Source organism: Mus caroli, unplaced genomic scaffold (assembly GCF_978045245.1).
Source record: "Mus caroli unplaced genomic scaffold, Mus_caroli_1 scaffold_4, whole genome shotgun sequence".
Lineage (NCBI taxonomy): Eukaryota > Metazoa > Chordata > Mammalia > Rodentia > Muridae > Mus > Mus caroli.
Window position 1 is genome coordinate 149,245,440 of NW_028227259.1, and position 21,236 is coordinate 149,266,675.

The window sequence follows — 21,236 nt, forward strand, 5'->3', positions numbered from 1 at the left end:
AGCAGACCTATCTCAGTCAAAAGATCTTTTAATAATGAAATAATTTTAAATGCCATATTTTGTGGATCTCTGAGGTTTTTTAGCACCATCTATCATAGCATATTGGAACAAGCAAATATTACCTGTCTCAGCTACCTATTGTCTGTATAACTCAGGATGTATATTTCTGTGATAATCCAGATTAGTATCTAACATGACCATGAGTAACTTGCCATACTTAATTATCCTAAACAGTTTGTAATACCAGCTATTAAAAAGGCTGAGACTAAACCTTGTATTATTAAATGAGTTACATAGACACACTACTTATAAAAGAGTTGAAACATATATATATATTGTAACAAAATTAATCTTAAATTTTGTATCAATATAAAAAGATTTATACCAATGAAAACCTTAAACCTGTATCATTTACAGGTTTAATTCTGTACCAATTCTGTGCTAGTGTAGCAAAATATAACCTCAATTTTGCATCAAAGTATAAAGATCCTTACCAATGTGAGACTGTGGCTGTACAATGGTTTTTTTCGTTTGTTTGTTTTGGTTTTGGTTTTTGGTTAATCTGCCCTTATTTGTCTTATTTATCTAATTTCTTATAATATTTTTCTATCTTTTCAACTCCCTTTTCCTTACCTAAGGAAGAAAGAAAGAGAAAAGGAAAGAAAAGAGAAAAGAAGTCCCTGAATCTAACCTCTCTATAATTTCCTTCCTATTCAAGACCATAATTATTTCTAATTATTCCTAAAATGACTACCTATCCATAAAATGACCCAAACCATCCACCACAATTTACAGGATTAAGACAATGTATTGCTTGTAAGTTTTGTTTATTGCAGAATGGAAGACCAGGAAGGTAGCCCTGCCAGGATTCACCCCCAACCTCCGACCCCTACCCCCCACCCCCACCCCCACCCCCCCACGGGGGATGCTGGGATGCCTGCTGTTCCAGCTTCCTGATCAATCCTGCCTCAAACTGATACTGTTTCCAGAGTCTTGCTTCTAGAACATTTTCAGAACGCACTGCTAATTCCAGGTTACCTTGATTCACCCATCCAACCTTTCAGACTGTTGCAGTTGGGGCTTCAGCTAAGCCCTCAACTTTCTCAAACATACAAAGACTGGACAACAAATGCTACGGCTAGCTTTCTAAAATTTTAAATATTATTATTATTATTATTGTAATTATTGTAATTTTCTTGGGCCCACAAACAGGGAAAGTGGGCAGAGAGGCTAAAGACAGGGGAGGAGAGGTTAAGTTAGGGACTGACACTCAAAACCTCCATGGTGGCAGGTGGATTCCAACATTTTCCACCCTATCAAAGTTTGCTCAGCTTTTCAGATTCTCTTCATGCCACCTCCTGAATGAAGCCTTCCCCTGAGGGAGCTCACTCAGGAAGTGCTCATTCTTCCCCTGGGTGCCATGTGAGCACTGCTCTGTCCCCTGCTACTGTCTAGTGTTGTGTACACACCTCTGCCTCACTAGCCTGGGGTCTCCTTAGGGTCCTGGGCCAACTCTTCTTGCATCTGGAATGGCTGATGTTGAGGTATATTTGTTAATTTTTTTTCATGGCTGTAACAAGATGCCTAAGGGGTTTCTTTGGGCTAACAATTAATGGTAGGGAGTCATTGATCTTTTGCTATGTATTGTAATGCTAAATATTGCGTGCCCCCCCCCAACACCACCAAGGCCTGGTTGCCCCCAGGGAGAAGCCACACATTCTTCAAGTAATGCTGTGTTGCCTTGCACTAGTTTGGGGTACATGATTATAAAGTAAAAACTGTGGTCTCTAGGAAAGTTTTACGGGATCTCCTTTTGTCATCTTATACCTGCGCACAGATTGGTCATGCATGGACTGGAGCGATGGCTCAGTGGTTAAGAGCACTTGATGCTCTTGTAGAGGACCCTGGTTCTATCCCACCACCCACACAGCAGCTCACACCCATCTGTAACTCCAATTCTAGGGGATTGGATATTCTCTTCTGACCTCTCTTCTGACCTCTTCAGGCACACATATGGTGCATAGGCATACATTCAAGCAAAACAGTCATATGTGTAAAATAAATAAATTTAAAATAATTTTTACAAATAAAAATATTCTAAGAGAGGATAATAAACAAACATTAAATATATATATAATATGGTGGGCATATGATAAAAATCAGATGCATTATGGGAAGAGATATATTGTGATAGAAAAAACAGATATATGATCTAACCTATCAATTAGAGAACCGCCCAAACTATGCTTGTTAATAACCAGTCCCTCCTGCCTGTAAACTCCATAAAGAGAGACTCCAGGCTGTAACCTGGGACCCTTGAACATTCCCACTCCATGTTGCCTGCTGTCCATCTTGACAGTGTCTCAGGCTAATCCAGAGCTTCTCAATCTTCCTAATGCTGCAACCCTTTAATACTGTGCCTCATGTTATTCGATCCCTGGGGGGTCGCGACCCACAGGTTGAGAACCGGTGCTCTAATCTGTGCCATTGCTTAGTTCTGAATATCTCACTTCTTTTAGAAATCTATGCCAGCCCTTATTCTTAATTATTTGCCTAAGGGACCAGGAACCTGGAAACACATGGTGCAGATCTTGTTCTCTCCTGGTTCATAGCCATGGACAGAATAGTAGCATCTCTCCTCTAGGCTCTTTAAGGGACAGGGCAGGCTCTGTGGCATTATTGGTAGTGTAGAGAGGCCACAGAATATCCACACAGCACTCCAGGAGGGGTCACTCACCTCCCGAAGAACTTCAGGTTCATTGTCAGTTTTTGGAATGTCTGCAGGAGGGTGGGCCCCAAAATCTGGATGCCTTGAAGCGACTCTGTAAGGAAGGAAGAACCCATTGGATCCAGGTGGCCGAGGATTGGCACAAGGTGCACAGCCCCCTAGGCTGCATGGTCACCTCTGTGTCCTTGCCTCTGTTCCTGGTGCTGGCTCAGAGGGAGGCAACTGGAGAAGCAAGCAAGAGCCAGCTCTCTCACCCACTGTCACTATGCCACAAGAAAAGCACCAGCCATCACCAAAGGCAAGGAAATCCTCACAAGGCCTGAAGAGAGACACCTCGTCTGGTATCCTAGTTAGCTAACTCTGTCAACTTGACACATCCTAGGGTTGCCTGAAAAGAGAGTCTCATTTGAGGGATTGCCCTGGTTCAGACTGGCCTTGAACAAGCATGTCAGTGATGTTTTATCTTGATTCCTAATTGATGTGGGAAGACCCGGTCCACTGTGGGCAGCACCATTCTCTAGGCAGGCGCTCCTGGGCTGTGTAGGAAAGCCAGCTGAGCATGAGATGGCGAGTGAGCTGACACACGGCAGTTTTCCATAGTTTCTGCTGTACTTCCCTGACAGTTTCGGCTGTACTCCTCTGATATGCTTTCCTGATTACAGGTACTGTGTTGTGGACCAGCAAGCAGTTCTGCCTTCAGGTTCCCACCTTGAGTTCTTATCTTGACTTCTCTCAGTGATAGATTGTGACCTGGAGTCTAAGACAGAGAAAACTTTTCCTCCCTGGAGTTGCTTTTGGTCTGAGTGTTTTTATCCCAGCCACAGAGATCGAAACAGAACAGCTGGTAAAGACTAGACCTGAATTCCACCCTCGGCACGTTGTAAAGTGCCAGGTATAGTGACATCTGCTTGAAATCCAGAGCTGGGAGTGTGGAGATGTGTGGATCCCTGAGAGTCCCTGGGCAGCCAGACAAGCTCATGAGGTGAGCTACAGGTCAGTAAGAAACAGTTGTTTCAAAAGAATGTTGTTGAGCCAGGACAGGTGGCTCCTTCCTTTTATCCTAGCACTTGGAGACAGAGTCAGAGGGATCTCTATGAGTTCCAGGCCAGTCAGGGCTACACTATTAAAAATAATTATTAACTTTTAAAAGGTAGACTGGAATCTGAAAATTCAAGGTTTTCCCCCTGACCTCCACATGCAAATGCACACGTGTGCATACCCACCTGTGCATATGTGTTAAGTACAGTCTCAGGTCCACATCAAGCACACACCCTCACCCCACACATACACACATACAAAGACGTCTCTGGAAACTGTCCAGAGCCAGGTAGCTAGAGAGAGGCTTCCCACCCTCTGTAGGCAGCTTTGGCCTGAACTGTATTGACTGGGGAACAAAGAGCACCAAGGACCAGCTCCTCTGCGGCAGGGGTCTGGTCAAGCTCAGGCTCTGGGGGCAGGGTAACCTAAACTCAAATGCCAGAGAGTGGCTGCCTGTGGCCTTTGGCAGACTCTCTGAAGCAGACATGAGAGTGGAGATAGCTCTGAGGATATTGTTGGTATTCTGTCTGGACTCTACCCTGACAGTTACCTGGCAACAGCTGGGTATGCTCCTCCCCAGTTACCTGGCAACAGCCCAGTATGCTCCTCCCCAGTTGCCTGGCAACAGCTGGGTATGCTCCTCCCCAGTTACCTGGCAACAGCCCAGTATGCTCCTCCCCAGTTGCCTGGCAACAGCCCAGTATGCTCCTCCCCAGTTACCTGGCAACAGCCCAGTATGCTCCTCCCCAGTTGCCTGGCAACAGCCAGGTAGGTCTGGCCCACTACAAAAGGGGCTTCTTGCCCCCTTCTCTTACTCTTACCTCTTGCTCCCTTGCTTCCCCCCTCCCCGCCCCATTCCCTTTCCCCCTCTCTCCATGTGGTCATGGCCGGCCTCTACTTCTCTACTCTCTCCCTCTCTCTGCCTTTCTCTGCCTCTACTACCTTCTTTACTCCCCTCCCCATGCCCTGAATAAATTCTATTCTATATATACCATCGTGTGGGTGGTCCCTCAGGGGGAAGGGGTGCCTTGGCATGGGCCCACTGAGGCATCCTCTTCCCCCACACCACACCACACCACACCCCCATAGAACATAATCTACCTCTTTATCTTTTTATAAACACATCACTCTGAAGCAGACATGAGAGTGGAGGTGGCTCTGAGGATGTCCCTTCAAGAGCAGCCCGATGCTAGCCTGGAGTCACCTGGAACTGGAAGGAAAGTTGTCTAGGACTTCTTGGGTAGCGCCAATCCGGCAGCAGACCTACCCCGCAGATCCAACGATGCTGAGAAGTCACCGGTCTTCTGTATAGTGCCCTTCGTGGTGTCTGGCTTTATCTGCTCCCATTCTGCCACCACCCTGACTTTCACGGTGAAGGTTCCAGGGCTCGAGTAGTTGTAATACACTACAGGGTTGTCAGTTATCAACAAGGTCCTGTGAGGTGACACGGAGAAGGGACAGAGACATCACTGCTTCCCCTTTCACTCATTCGGAAGTGAAATCTAACAGGGCATTAGGAAAAACGTCTGGAATGACTTGGGAAGCTGAGGGCAGGAGGATCTTAAGTTCAAGACTAGCCTGATGGGCTGGAGAGATGGCTCAGTGGTTAAGAGCACTGAATGCTCTTCCAGAGGTCCTGAGTTCAATTCCCAGCAACCACATGGTGGTTCACAACCATCTGTAATGGGATCTGATAACATCTTCTGGTGTGTCTGAAGACAGCTACAGTATAAAATAAATAATTCTAAAGAAAAAAATTATATATATATATATATATATATATATGACTAGCCTGAGCTATATACAGACAAGCTCTGTCTCAAAAACCAAAACAAAGATTCATAAATTCTTAAAATTGAATGTGTCAGTTCTAGCTTTCTATGTTTTTGTTTGTTTGATTTTTGTCTTTTGAGGGAAACTCTTTTTGTTTTGTTTTGTTTTTGTTTTCCAAGACAAGGTTTCTCTGTGTAGCCCTGGCTGTCCTGGAACTCACTCTGTAGACCAGGCTGGCCTTGAACTCAGAAATCCGCCTGCCTCTGCCTCCCGAGTGCTGGGATTAAAGGAGTGCGCCACCACACCCAGTTTGAAGGTCTTACGAGCCCAGACTTGCTCTGTATGAGCCTTGGACTTGCTCTGTAGTCCAGCATGACCTTACTGTTCTGGTCCTCTCTCCCACATCTCTGCAATTACATGTAGGCCTGTGCCATCATACCAGGTTTTCATTCTTTCTTAGGGTTGGAAAGATCTCTCAGTGGTTAAAACCATATACTTCTACCATAGAGGACCTTGTTCAGTTGGTTCCCAAAACCCATGTTGGGCAGCCCACAACCACCTATAACTCCAACCCTGGGGGATCTGTCACCCTCCTCTGGCCTCCATGGACACCTGGCACTCATAGGCACTCATAAGCACATATCCATATACAGACATGAACACACATTCACATGATTAAAAAGAAAACACCAAGGCTGGGTGGTGGTGGCGCATGCCTTTAATCCCAGCACTCAGGAGGCAGAGGAAGGCAGATCTCTGATTTCGAGGCCAGTGTGGTCTTCAGAGCAAGTTCCAAGACAGCCAGGGCTACACAGAGAAACCCTGTCTTGAAAAACGGGAATGGAAGAGGAGAGGAAGATTAAAACTACAAGTTTGAAGTTAATAAGACGGCTCAGTGGATAAAGGTGTATGGTACCAAGCCTAATGACCTGCGTTTGGTTGATTCCCCAGGTTCAGGTGGCACAAAGGGAAATTGTTCTGTGACCTCCGGGCAACGACAGAGACGGAGAGAAAGATTTTTTTTTTTTTTCTTAAGAGTAAATAGCAGGTCATGGTGTCCCACTCCTCTAATCCTCCAGAGGCGCCTGGTCTGTTTAAAGAGTTCTAGGGCAGCTCAGGTTACATACTGAGACCCTGCGGAGGGGGGGGGGGCGGGGCGCGTGCAGAGGGAGGGCAGGCAGGAAGGAAGGAAGGAAGGAAGGGAGGGAGGGAGGGAGGGAGGGAGAGAGAGAGAGAGAGAGAGAGAGAGAGAGAGAGAGAGAGAGAGAGAGAGAGAGAGAGAGTAAATGCGTACCCGTCTCCAAAGTCCCATCGGTAAAAGAAGGAAGCGGACTTGAAGAAGTCGCTTGGGTCATGGAGAAGAAAGGACAGTCTAAGACTTCTCTTGGTGATGTAGGAGTTCGGCCAAGACAGGGAGGTGTTCTGGGTAACGACAATGTTTCCCACAAGGGACTCTAAGAAAGACCAAGGGAGAGTGAGTTCACAAAGGTACAAGACAGAAAGAAGAGCCTGAGTTCACCTTGGGCTGGTGCAGGGCAGCCACTCCCTGGCTCAGCCTCCTCCAGCCAGCAGAACCACGTGCAGTGGGGGGACCCCGTGGATCTCCATCCTCCACCACTGAGATGCCCCAGTCACCCCCTGCTGGCAGTGACTCACAGCAGGGGCTAAGTGCTCAACCTGTGGCCCCGCCCCCACTTCCCTTTCACAGGGATACCCACCAGGAAACACACGTTGAAGCCAGACAGGATGCCCACCTGGGAGGCTAGGGCAGGAGGATCAAGAGTGCAAGGCTATCCTTGGCTACACAGTGAGTTAGAGGTCAGCCTGGAGCAACAAGGGACCTCATCCGAAAACAAACAAATAAATTTGCCTCAGAATTGAACACGTACAGACTATTTTTGCTGTTGTTATTGGACTCTAAGTAATAGAGCCTAAGAATTCCTTAATACACTGTATCAGACACTGAAAGGCATAAGGAGATAATGTAAAGGATACAAGAGGAACTGGGATGTGGCTCAGCAGTGAAGCAGTTGCCTAACACTCAGGCTCGGAGGTCCATCCCAGCACACACACACACACACACACACACACACACACACACACACACACAAAGTTGGAGGTAGAGCTGGAGAGACAGCTCAGTGGTTAAGAGTACTTGATACTCTGTTGCTGTAGCTTTGAGGTATCTGATGCCCTCTTCTGGACTCCATGGCAACTGCATCCATTTACACTAGGCGAGTATATAGATTAGTTACCTAATTCTGTGCTCGCTTTACTTTCTATATCATCTTGCGAGCATGAACAGTTTCGCTCTGGGCATTCTAAACTCACTGTAAGGGTTATGATTAACAATTCCATGAGCCGGGGCTATTGAGATGGCGCTTATCATCTCAATAGGTAAAGGCACCTACCATGGATGCTGACGATACGAGTTCAATCCCCAGGTCCTACATGGTAGAAAGAGAAAATCAACTCCTGCAAGTTGTCCTCTGACCTCCGCATGGACACCACAGCACAGGTACCCATGTGCATACACACCCTCACTAAATAAATAAATACTTACATAAATAAAAAGTAAATGTAGTAAAAGAAATTGAAATACTTCTAAAAATTAGCTGTGGGTCATAGGATATGCCTATAAATCCTAGCACTGAGGAGGCTGAGGCAGGAGGATCTTCTTGAGTTCAAAGCCACCCTGGGCTCTACAGAAAGACTTCCTCCCACCCTCGAAAATAAAAAGCACATAGATTGCTTGACACAGGGGTGCATGCCTTTGATCCCAGCACGTAGGAGGCAAAGGCAGGTGGATCTCTGTGAGTTCAAAACTAGCCTGGTCTACAAAGTGAATTTCAGGACAGCCAGGGATACACAGAGAAGCTCTGTCTTGAAAAACAAAAGCAAAAGCAAAAGACACAATTATTTCAGTGTCTTTAGTCAATCCCCTAAGAGTTGTGTGTTTCATTTATTTATATCTCTTTTTTCGCTATTGTAATCTTATGCATAAATCGTTGCCTAAATGAAGACTTACTTCCTGAATACCAATCCATTTCCACTGTAAACCTCAGGTCGTTGCTAGATCTGAACTCTGGTCCTCTCCAAAAGTCACAAGTACCCTGAACTATGGAGCCATTTCTCCAGGCCTGGCTCCTTATTTTATTTTATTTTTATTGTTTTATATAAGTGTTTTGCCTGTGTATGTGCCAGCTGCCTTAGGAGGTAAGAAAAGGGTGTGTGGTCACCTTGGGCTAGAGTTACAGGCAGTTGTGAGCTGCCGTGGAAGTGCTGGAAATTGAATCAAGGTTGTCTTCGAGAAAAAAACCAATGCTCTTAACCTCTGAGCCAACTCTCAGCCCTTCTTCTTTTTAAATAAAACCTTTTGATTACATTTATCTATTTAGTGTGTGTGTATGTGTGTGTGTGACTGTGTGTGCCTGTGTGTCTGTCTGTGTGCACTCATGTCATGATGTGTGTGTTGAAGTCAGAGTATAGCTTGCAGGAGTGGACCCTCTCCATCATGTGGGGCCTAGGGATCAAACTCGGGTTATCAGGCTTCGTGGCAAGCACCAGCAAGCACCTTTACCTGCTGAGCCATCTTGCCAAACCTATTTTCTGATTCTTTTTAACTTAATGAACAACCAAGAAAGAATTTATCTATGCTTGTAATTTGTATCTATTTGATTACCGTCAACTCTCAAGGCTGGATATTTTTCTCTGCACAAAGAACTTGGTAACAGGGGAAGAGGCTCAGTTGGTAAAGTGCTTGTTTTGAAAGCATGAGAACCTGAATTTGATCCCAAGAGCCCAGATTGATTGATTGATTATTGATTGGTTGATTGATTGATTGAATGATTAAAAAAAAAAAAGCTAGATTATGATGGTGGATAACATTTGTAATCTCAGTGCTGGGTCTTCCTGGCCAACCAGCTTAGTCTAATTAGTGAACTCCAGGCCAATGAGAGATCCTGTCCAAAAAAAGTAGATGCTTCCTGAAAAGTCTCAGAGTCTGTCTTCTGGTGTAGAAGCACACGAGTAAGTATGTGCATATGTGCACGCACACACAAACACACACCACACACACACACACAGAACAAGTACATACAAGCACAAGATTTGAAGGCAGGCCTGGTGTTATAGCTCAGTGGGAAGCATTTGTCCCCCCTCATATGTTTGAGGCTGAAAACATGAAAGATCTTGAAAGCAAACAGGTAAACAAGAAAAGTCCTCAGAGATCCTCACCTTTAATGGGGAGGAGTAGAGTACTCCTGGCTAACGGCTGGCACACCCAACAGTCGACAGCAGTGACCCAGACAGAGATTGGGAAGTCCCCAGGCACGCCGCCCACCACGTGGATGGTCGAGGTTAGATTCTTCTCAGTCTTGGCAGTGAGTGTCAGAGGTGTGTGGATCCAGTGGAAACGGTAGAGGTGGGTGTCTGCAGGCAGGGGCAGGCTGCCATTGTCCTTGACCTCCAGGCTGGCTGAGATGGTCACTTCGGTGCCCACGGTAGCAGGACCGTCAGCAGTAAGACTAAGATTATAGAGACCTAGGAGATACGTGCGGGGCGGGGTTCAGGGAGGTGACAGAAATCCTTCGTCCATCTTCCTAATCATCAGTTAAGCATTCTGTCTCTCGGTCACCACAGCCACAAGTGTTTAACAAGGATGTGGGGTTACCGGTCAATCTTCAGTAGGTACGTAGAGTATTTCTGTTTGCTCAGAGCTTCCTTTACCCTCTCTTCACATGTCAAGATAAAAAGAGCTTGCTTGGGCTGGGGGTGGGGGACAGGACTGGGTGTGGGCTGGGGACATAGCTTAGTAGGTTGAATGCATGCCTGGATTGAATAAAGCTCTGGATTTCATCCCTTTCATTCCACAAACCAGGGGGGCAGACACCCATATCCTAGCACTCAGAAGGCAGAAATGGGAAGTCCAGTAGTTCAGGGCCATTCTCAGTTACATAGTGAATTTTAGGCTAGCCTGTGCTATACAAGCCTGGTTTTGTTGTTGTTGTTGTTGTTGGTGGTGGTGGTGGTGCTGCTGCTGTTTTGGTTTATTTTTTTATTTTTTATTTTTTAATAAAATAACAGAAGAAAGGAAAAAAAAAAAGAAAAGAAATAAAACAAAATAATAAAAGCCAGCAGCCCCAAGGTTCCGTCACAGGCCTCTGGGTTTCTCTTTTCTGGGCACACCACCACCACCATTGACATCTCCACTCTATCTCACTTCAAGGGGTCCCATGTGCAGTCATCTGGATTTCTGCTCCATCCTGGCCCTGACTATGTATGCCCCACCGCTTGTTGTCCAGACAAGCTTCCAGCAGGGGATCTAATGGGGGCGGGGTCTAGATTCACAGCTGGGAAACTTCCACCTGGAAGCCAGTCACTTTTAACTTCCTGCAGTTGCAGGAGAACACACTAGTAAGCGCTTTTAATTGCAAGACTGGCCCAGGTGAATGGAGCTCTGTGAGTTTGTGACCAGCTTGGTTTACATAATGAGTTCTAAGCTAGCCAGGACTCATAGTAAGACTCCACTTCCCAGGATGCTCTGGTCCTTCAGTGTCCCTGTATGCTGGCTCAGTGGGTAAAGGCACTTGCTGCCAAGCCCCACTATCTGAGTTTGATCCCCGGGTATGCAAACACTCTACTGTAAACAAATCTAATGATAAAAGAATGCCTTTTCCACCTCCTGACCCCTCAGTGCTCTCCTGACAGGCTGGGGACACCACTGTCACTGACCCACCAGCACACGGAATGGAATGACTGTACTTTTAATTCCCAGAGGACAAAGGTCCTATGCTTCTCTATTGTGTGCAGCCAAGTACTTAATATGTGATAAGGAGCTGGGGACATAGCTCGATGGGTAAGAGTGCTTGCTGCAGACACATGAGAATCTGAGTTCAAATCCTCAGACCCACTTAAAAAGCCAGGCTCGGCCGGGCAGTGGTGGCACAGGCCTTTACTCTGAGCACTCGGGAGGCAGAGGCAAAGGCAGGCAGATCTCTTGAGTTCAAGCCCAGCCTGGTCTACAGAGTGAGTTCCAGGACACCAGGATAACCAGGGCTATATAGAGAAACCCTGTCTCAAAAGACCAAAAACCATAACAAAACAATAAGCCAGGCACCTACCTGGGCAGTGGGGACAGGAGGATCTCTCGAGCTTGCTGACCTGTTAGTCTAATGGGATCAGCAAGCTCCACTCTCTATTGTTTAAATTGAGTTAAAACCAAGAAACGGGTCTCAAGGTCACATTAGCAAAACCCCAAGTGTTTAATGCCAACCATATGTTGTTAATGGTCAGTATGAGGCAGTGCCCGAGGTAGAGAGAATCTGAGGAAGACATCCCAGGTCAGCCTTTCACCTGTACGCACATGCGGGCACGAGCACCATTGAGCATACCCGTGCACACAAACAAGCTGTATGGTGGTACTTCTGAGCCACGTGACTCCCAGAGAGGACGATGTAGCATAAGGTCCAGGTCGCCTGCCTGGCACTGTCCCAGAAGACTGCTCACCCTTCTGTGTGCCCCACCCCCACAGGTGCTGGGGTTACCCATAACTGAAGGGCATGCTCCCTCTCTGAGGGATTTCACAGGACACTGGATGAAGTCTTCCATAGACCCAGGAGAGGAGTCCATCTGCAAATGTCCATTTACCCTACAACGGCATTCTGGATTCCCACTGGGGACTTGGGCTTCAGTGCTTTCTGTTCCTTGGCTCCGTGTTCCTATTATGAATTCCTTTTCTTCAAATTCATTTGTTGAGTTCTAAAGCTGTTTGAGTCAAGAGACTAAAGGCACGGGCCACCACTGCCGTCCAAAATGGCATGGGGTTGAGGGTTCATATTGTCAACATGATGGGATTTGGTTTAGTTTTGATTTTGAGACAAGATCTCCATGTAGTATCTCTCTCTGATTGTCCTGGAACGACTGATGTAGATGGAGCTAGCCTTGAACTCACAGAGATGCAGTGATTATCAGTTGCCATGGCTCCTGCTGCTGTGTCCTCCTTCCCTGATATGATTGACTGTACTTTTGAATTGTGAGCTCACTGAAACAAACCCTTCCTTAATCTGCTTTTGTCAGGTACTTTGCACTTATCTATTTACCGTGTGTGTGTGTGTGTGTGTGTGTGTGTGTGTGTGTGTGTGGTGTGTACATGCAGGAGCACACTTGTGTGCATGAAGTAGGGGGTCAGGTTTTTTTCCATCTAATATATGGGTTCCAGGAATCAAATTCAAATTCACATCTTCAGCTTTGGCAGCAAAAGCCTTTTGTCATAGCATATAGTACCCAGGCAAGTCTGTAATACAAAAGGCTTGGGCTACTATTGTTATTCTCGGGGGGGGGGGGTGGGGGGTGGGGGGGGGCTATCATTCCTCCCTTTTGTTGGCAGGCAGCATCTTCCTTTTCTCAAGGGCTCTCGAACCCCCCCCCCACTTCCCCAACCCCCCTCTCCCCCCCTTCCTCCTACTCCAGTTGAGGAAGAACAAGGACCAGCAAGGCTCTAAGGTGGCAGGGACACTAAGCCGTAAGTTAATTGCCATCCTGCATCTGCAGTGAGATCGGGCTGACGCAGATCTGTTGCCATGGAAATGAAACTGCTGGCTGGAGAAGAAGGAGGGCCCCGCTGAGGATGTTGTTGCAAATGGCGGCCCAGCTCATAGGAACCCCCACCAGCCCTGGCTGGAGGAGACTACAATGGTCTTAAAAGACAGAAGCTGGGCTAGAGAGATGGCTCCGTGGTTAAGAGCCCTCGCTGTTCTTTCACAGGACCTAGGTTCAGTTCCTGGCGACTACTATTGGACAGCTCACACCTGTCTGTGACTCCAGATCTGGATCCTGGGACTCCAATGCCCTCTTCCAGCTTTTACAGGCATTGACACACATGTGGACATTGCATTCACAGATAGATGTGCATCCACACTAACGGAATAAATTTAAAAATCAAAAAGAAATTAAAAACAGGAGCTGCACTGGGCATGGTGGGGAATGTCTTTAATGGACTTGGGAGGCAGAGATATGCAGATCTCTGTGAGTTCAAGGCTAGCTTGGTCTGCATAAATGAATCCTGTGCCAGTTGGGGCTATTTAATGAGACCCATCTCAAAACTAAAACAAAACACCACCAATAGCAAAAACATCCAAAACAGTAATAACAGATTGGAAGCTGGGGCTGAGAGTGTAGCCCAATTAGTAGAATCACTACCTAAAACCCATGCTGCCCTGAGACCTGCGCCCAAGCTAAGTGTGGTGGTACAGGCCTATAATCCTACAACTCTGGAGGTGGGAGCTGGAGGATTAGAAGTTCAAGGTCATCCTTGGCGGTATGTGTTTGAAAACAGTCTCTGAGGTTACGTGAGACCCTGTCTTTAAAAGGGGGTGGGTGGGAATCTGGACCCTTCCAAGGTGACACTTCCCTTCTTCCTCCGGGTCTTTGGGAAGTATCCAGGACATCCAGGCTAAAGTGGACAGTGAAGACCACTACCACGTGAGGCTGAAAGAACCAGGTCCAGTGCATCCCCTGCTACTGTGCTCACCTGAGGTCATCTCTCCTGTTTGGGAGCCCAGATGAATACACAGCCTAGGAACACAGAGCACAGCCACCCAGGCAGGGGCTTAGGGGCAGCCTATACAAATACCTTCAAGTGACTTAGAACTAAGTGTGCTAGAACCAGAGACAACAGCCTCAGCAACATGGCCCCGGTTTCCCTACATGGTTTCCGGGCTCCATTGTTTTCCCATGATACATGTGGAACATTCTAGAAAATGATTACTGAGGCCTTTTCATATAGCAGGCCTTTTTGTGCAGGCAGGCAAAAAATATTTGCCAAACACAGCTCTGATGGTCTGAATAACTCAAAAATCCACTTGTCTCTGCCTCCTAAGTGCTGGGATTAAAGAGGTGATGTGAGGAGGATAAATAATGAGTTCAAATCCATCCTTAGCTACATAGTGAGTTCTAGGCCAGCCTAGGCTATATAAGACCCCATCTCAAAAAAAAAAAAAGGGACTGGATTGGTGACAGGTACGCATAATCCCAGCACTGGGGAAGCTGAAGCTGGAGAGGTCACGTTAGAGGCCTGCCTGGGCAATTCATGAAGGCCTTGTCACATCATAGAGTGTGACATGGTGGCACATGCCTTAACCCCAGTGACTGGGAGCCTGAGGTAGGTGGATCTCTGAATTCAAAGACAGGATGGTCTACAGAGTGAGCTCCAGGTCAGCCAGGGCTACACAGAGGAACCCTGCCTCAAAACAAACAAACAAATGGTTGTGTGTTCCTTATAATTTAAGTCACATAACTTCTAAGCACATACAACCTAATGGACCAGGGTGTCCATTTCTAGATGAGTTCCAGGAAAATCAGGGCTATACAAAGAAATCCTGTCTTGAAATGTAAATAAATAAATAAATAAATAGTTGTATATTTCTTGAAATTTAAATCACATAACTTCAAGGCACATACAACCTAATGGACCAGGGTGTTCATTTCTAGAGGAGTTCCAGGACAATCAGGGCTATACAAAGAAATCCTGTCTTGAAATATAAATAAATAATAAATAAATAAATACTTGTATATTTCTTGAAATTAAATCACATAACTTCAAGGCACATACAACCTAAAGTACCAGGGTGTCCATTTCTAGATGAATTTTATGGTGGATTTCCAGGAGAGGGGTTGGGGGTGGGGAGTGGGGGTAGGGTGGGGGGGGGGGCTGCAGATGATTTTAAAAATGCAAAATTCCCACAAAATCCTCGAATTCTCGAATTGATTCTAAAAACGCAGGTTTTAAAATTTTTTTTTAATTTACTTCATGGTTCCCGCTGTTCTCACAAATCTACGCCAGGCCCCCTCTTCCCCCACTACTCTTTGAATGGGCTGTGAAAAATGACTTTTTTTTTTTCTTTTTTGCAGCTGCTCACAACCCACCGGTCTCAGACAATTCTTGAATCCGGATCATTTATTATTCATAAAATGGGGTAGGAAGGTTGCGTTGATCTTTTCATCACGGAGAGATGGGTGCCTAGTGAGCCTTGGAAAAACCTGTCGGCTCAGGATCCCCCTTTTTAAAAAAAAAAAATCATTCCCAGGGAGGAAATGGCAGACTGGCTCTGTGGACTAGTACCCGTGCCACCCCTTAGCCAACGTAATCACGGTAGAAATCTCTAGAAAAAGCAAAAGCGCTACCCCATGCAGGCAAGGGGGCGGTTCCCCCTGGGGATGGCTGAGGCGCGATGGCCTCTCTCAGCCCACCGGGGCTTCCCTGCATGCATCCATGCTCCCTGCTCCTCCCCTTGTGAGTACCAGTCTTGAGCATCGGGATGAATGCACATCCCAGGGCAGAGTGATGGAGGTAGGCATCGAGGGAGAGCAGGGAGACACCCCAAGTACCTGCGTGACTTCTGGGCAGAGGGGCAGAACGCACCGAGTCATCTCGGTAGCTTAGGTTCTGGACAGTACTGGACAGTTCCAGGCGGGCTCTGACTTACCTGCCGCCACCCTCGCCGGACCCAAGGGCAGGAGGCAAGCGAACCAGAAGACGAGGATGTCGGTGGCCTTGGCCATGGCGAAGCGTGGATACCGAGGGGCGCCGGGAGGATGCTCAGGGAGCTGGGTTGGAGCTCCGCAGTGGCGGCTCCGTCTGGTTGTGCGTGGAGACGCAGCGCTCGCCTGTCCCCGCCTGCAGCCACCTCCGCCCACACAGCCCTCCCCGAGAGTCCCTCCCCTCTAGGGAACACAGAGGCCATCCTTGCTTCACCAGGTGCGCATGCTCCCTCCAAGCATCGTGCTTCTGTACGCCTCAGAGCCATCTTTCCAGAGATAAGGTCTTTTCACTGAACCTTTAGCTCACCAAGTTAACAGACCGACGATCAAGGAGCCCCGGGAATCTGCCTACCTCCATTCCCTCCCAGCGCCGGGACCTCAGATGTTCACCACGCCGCCTGACTTTTACATAGGTTTCTGTGATTCGAACTCAGGTCCTAAAGCTAGCGCAGCAAACAACCCACCAAGCCCTAACCCTAACCCTAGCCCTTAATCTCTTTCGCTGTCCTAAATTTTCACTACTTGGTATACATTTTGTACTTCCAGAACATCTACATTCAAACTATTTACAGTTCCTCGGGGATATATGCACAGACTTAGCTGTTGTTGACTAATTTTTTTTTTTTTTTTTTTTTTTTTTTGCTTTTTGAGACAGGTTTTCTGCTGCATATCTAAGGCTGGCCCAGAACTCACTTTGTAGCCATTGTATAATTTTCTTCTTAGGAGATCGACCAGGCACCTCCCTCCTACCAAGGTCCAGACAAAGTTTTTCTTTGCATGGGGTCGGTTCCCCCTCAACCCGTTCCCCACCCCAGCTTCTGTTAACCTTCTACAATCTATATACTGTAGTACTTCCCAGGGCCACAGAGCCCACAGGCAATGAGGGCAGAGTTGCATACAGCTGGCTGAGAGGTTCAGGAGAGAGCAGCTGAAAGAACAAAGGAGAGTCCAGAGAGTGATCTTTCCTAGTCTTCTCCTTCCATGAGGGAACCTCAACAACAAACAAGTCTTGAAGGTCACCGGCAGGTAGTTGCAGCTTCTCTGATAAAAACAACGACTGCTAAGCTCAGCAGACCCAGGGATAGCCTATAGGTTATGGCTAGTAGAACCTCAATCATTTTAGCAGTGGCCCGTTAGGGCTAATTTAATTTTTCTGCATAGTAGACAGCTCATGCTTATTGATCCATCTACCTATCTCTGTACATGTGTGTATGTATATGTGTGGAGTTGAATGCATGCTATAGTGTATGTGTGGAGGTCAGAAGATGACCTGCAGGAGAAGTGTCTCCCCCTCTACTACTTGGGTCTAGAGGATTAAACTTGGGTCCTGAGGCTGGGCTGCAAGCCTGCCAACTCATCTTGTTGACCCCCTTCACCGATTTTTGTTCATTATGACCTTTTGAAAGCAGGGTATTCTGTCTGCTGGTGCTAGCAAGCTGGTATAATTGTATATCTTTTGGTCACAGATGGCAGACACCTCAGGGTTCATATTCCTACTGAAGCAAGATAGAGAGGCAGTGACAATCCTGGCAACATAAGAAGGGGTAAGGAGTTCTCTCAACTTAGGGGAGAAGCATGAATTCCTACATATCTGTATATAGAGCGTGTATACTTATATATGATCACACACATGAACAGTAAGAATTTAAGATATTTTAAACAAGGTTTATTTATCTAATGCACACTGTCACAGTCTTCAGACACATCAGAAGAGGGCATCGGATCCCATTATAGATGATTGTGAGCCACCATGTGGTTGCGTACCTGACTTCAGGCACCCACAGAGGCCAGAAGAGGGTATTGAGTCCCTTGGAAGAGGAGTGACAGGCAGTTGTTTCTCTAGCTCATACTATCAATCTTTTGAGATGAGAGCCACCCAAATGGTAGATATGGCTAATGCTAAGGAAATTAATTGCTTACTCTCCCCAAGGAGTCTAGACACACACTTGGTTATACCCTACTTTGTATGGCTCTCCTTTAGGAAGCACATACTCCCACACAGATACGTATTTTTTTTCTTCTAACCACCTCTCTATTTTCTATAGTACTAAGCCTATATTAAAATATTTTTAACAAGGGGCTGGGGCTCAGTGGTTAAGAGCATTGACTACTCTTCCAAAAGACCCAGGTTCAATTCCCAACACCCATGGCAGCTCACAACTGTCTGTAACTCCAGTTCCCAGGGATCCGACACCCTCATACAGATAAAAAAACACAATGTACATTAAAAAAAAAAAAACCAACAACAAAAAACTTTAACAAAATCTCCAACTCAGGGCAGCAAGACAGAACAGTGGGTAAAGGTCGACAACGAAATTCCATCTCTGGGATCCATATGATAGAAGGAAAGAACTGACTTCTATAGGTTGTGGCGTCTTGCTGTGGCATCTTACCAGTAAGTCTCAATAATTTGTTTGTTCATTTGTTTGTTTGTTTTTTTAACCAACTGATTGTTGTGGCACGCCCCCTTAATCCCAGCACTCCACTCGGGAGACGGAGGCAGGCCGACCTCTGCGTTCCAGGCTAGCTTGATCTACAGGGTGAGCTCTAGGACAATCAGGGCCACACGGTGGGATTCTGTCTCAAAAACAAAATCTCCAAATCTATTTCATCATAAACTGGTGGATACTGACTGATCTCCTCCTCTTCCTCCCCCTCCTCTTCCTCCCCTTCTCCTCCTCCTCCTCCTCTTCCTCCTCACTTTGTAGACCAGGCTGGCCTCAAACTCAGAAATCCTCCTGTCTCTGCCTCCTGAGTGCTGGGATTAAAGGTGTGCGCCACTACACCGGGCTGACATTCTTCTTCTTGTAGAACCCATGAAAGCCTGTTCACCTGAGTCTAGGTCCCTAAAAATCTGGGGACACTCCTGAGGCTCCTGTGTCTTTTTTCTCCTTACAAATGACACAACTACACATTGTCCTTTAATGGAAATGTCACAGAAGAAAGTGAGGACCGGTGAGTATATGGTATGCCTCTAAATCCCTCCTCTTCTCTGAAAACTCCCCCATCGTATCCGCCCCACTCTGGCACAAGTCTCTGCAGGGATAGATAGTGTATCTTCTCCCTCTGAGGCCAGACAAGGTAGCCAGATTGTACGGTGGGGAGAGAACCGGGAGGAGTGGGCAGCGATTGGGATGTAAAATGAATAAATAAATAAATAAATAAATGATTTAATAACAAGAATAAACTCTAGGTAAAGTTAAAAAAATTAAAAGAATTAAAAGTAACATATATTAAAGAAAAACATTATCACAAACTTGGGTGTCACGGCATTTTTTCTTTCTGAGTGCAAAGTCTACTGGGCCTCTAAATTTCTATTCCAATGTAGCTTTGGGAGTAAACACATCCTGCCCAGAGGGAAGTAGCTAACTGCCTTGCAGCCCTTCGCCTACCTACAGAGACTGCAGGCAAGCCCAAATTGAGGATGAAGTCCAGGGCTTTTTCAGTGCTCCAAGGACCACTGCAACCAGTGATGCCTCAGTTGAGTAAGTAGGACTTGGTGTCCTTCAGGGGAGCACGTTCCAAACAGGCAGATGAACGTCAAAAGAACTGAGACAGGGGCAGTATTGGTGGTTGTCAAGCACAAGAAGACCCTAGTAACACCAAAAAGGTGATCTGGCCGGTTTGGCAAGCAGGCAGGCAGGCAAATAGGGACAGAGGTCACTTTGGATGAGCTGCAAAGGTTTTGAAGGATTCCTCCCCCTTCCCTCCAGACAGGACTCCCCTGTGTAACAAAATCCTGGCTGTCCTGGACTCGCTTTGGATCTTGGCTGTCCTGGACTCTCTTTGTAGACTAGGCTGGCCTTGAACTCACAGAGATCCACATGTCTCTGCCTCCTGAGTGCTGGGACTAAAGGCATGCACCACCATGTCTGGGGCTTTCATAGGATTTAAAGCAGAGAGACTTAATCTAATTTACCTAAAAGGGATGAGGTTGACCCAGTCCCTGACCTGGAACTCAGGGGACAAACAAGTAAACCCTAACCAATTTGAATACCCTGATAGAACTATGCCAAAAGGGAGGAGGCTGATTTTGTCAATAACAGAGGTAAAACCAATCATGGATGTGTATGATATGCAATTAATTAGTTAAATGCTGAAATTTATCAAAAGATAGATTTGTTTCTTCTTTTTTCTTTCTTTTTTCCTGTCTTTCTTACTAGGCAGATCAAGTTGGCCTCAAAATTCATAGGGATCCTCCCAAGAGCTGGAATTAAGAGTGTGTACCACCACGCTGGACATGTTTTCCTTCTGTAAAATGTGTTTATTATTACTATGTGTGTTCATGTCCCTGAGTGTGTGAGCGTGCCTGGGCACCCCTGTGCACGTCAGGGGACTTTGCACAGTCAGTTCTCTTCTCCCTTCACACGGGTTTCTTAGTTTCTACTCCACAGCAGTAATGGGGATAAACATTAACATGAAGTTAATGGAGTGAAGACACTGTGTGCAACACTTCGCCTGCCGAGTATTGAGATTATAGTTAAGAGCTCCTGCAGAAGGAAACCCAGGGCTTCCTGTGTGCTAGACATTCTACCCGCTGGACTACAACCCAGAGAGTAATCTACTGAGCAATCTCACCTGTCTTATTTATTTATTTATTTATTTATTTATTTTAATCTTCCAAACAAAACAAAAACAGCTCCCAGGGCACTGGTTTGATCCCTGTTTTAAGTCTTTCTCAAACTTCGGACATGCTACTTTTGGAGGTGATGGCCCAACATAAACTTTATTGGCAAACAGACTATTTCTTGCAGGAAGGAGGGGAAAAAAATGTCATTAGAAACAATTTCCCACATTCCCAGCGTTTCAGCTACTGCTAATTCTTCTGTGGCAACAATAAACAAATACAGGAGTGTGCTTTCTCCCTGCCGTCTTACCTCCAAGGTTATTTTTCAGGCACAGTGAAATCTGTTTATTGCCGAGTGCGAAAATGTATCAATTTAGGATCAGAACACTAAGACCCTGGTGGTTCAAGCTTTCAGAGCAGGAACAGGAAGTTTCAGGATATAAATACAAGGAGCCTGGAGGTAGTGGGGTTTAGGCCATCGCTTACACTGTGTTCATCAAAACCGGGTAACTATGGTTACCGAGCTCACTTCACTGTTGTGGTTGTCACAGAACCTACTCGGTAGTGTAGAATTGATAGAGTTGTCCCTTG

The 21,236-nt window shown here is 46.4% G+C and overlaps 1 protein-coding gene across 1 annotated transcript in view; it reads right to left on the reverse strand.

Annotated features, from left to right (window-relative positions):
• Positions 1 to 16,183, reverse strand: part of Tmem130 (transmembrane protein 130) — a 26,129-nt gene extending 9,946 nt beyond the window's left edge. The window contains exons 1-5 of the mRNA XM_021163843.3: positions 16,024 to 16,183; positions 9,776 to 10,081; positions 6,834 to 6,993; positions 5,034 to 5,200; positions 2,738 to 2,822 (exon numbers count right to left, since the gene is read on the reverse strand). Coding sequence (XP_021019502.1) covers positions 2,738 to 2,822; positions 5,034 to 5,200; positions 6,834 to 6,993; positions 9,776 to 10,081; positions 16,024 to 16,099 — 794 coding nt within the window. The 5' untranslated portion in view covers positions 16,100 to 16,183. The remainder of the gene's footprint in view (positions 1 to 2,737; positions 2,823 to 5,033; positions 5,201 to 6,833; positions 6,994 to 9,775; positions 10,082 to 16,023) is intronic.
• Between the last annotated feature and the right edge of the window lie 5,053 nt (positions 16,184 to 21,236).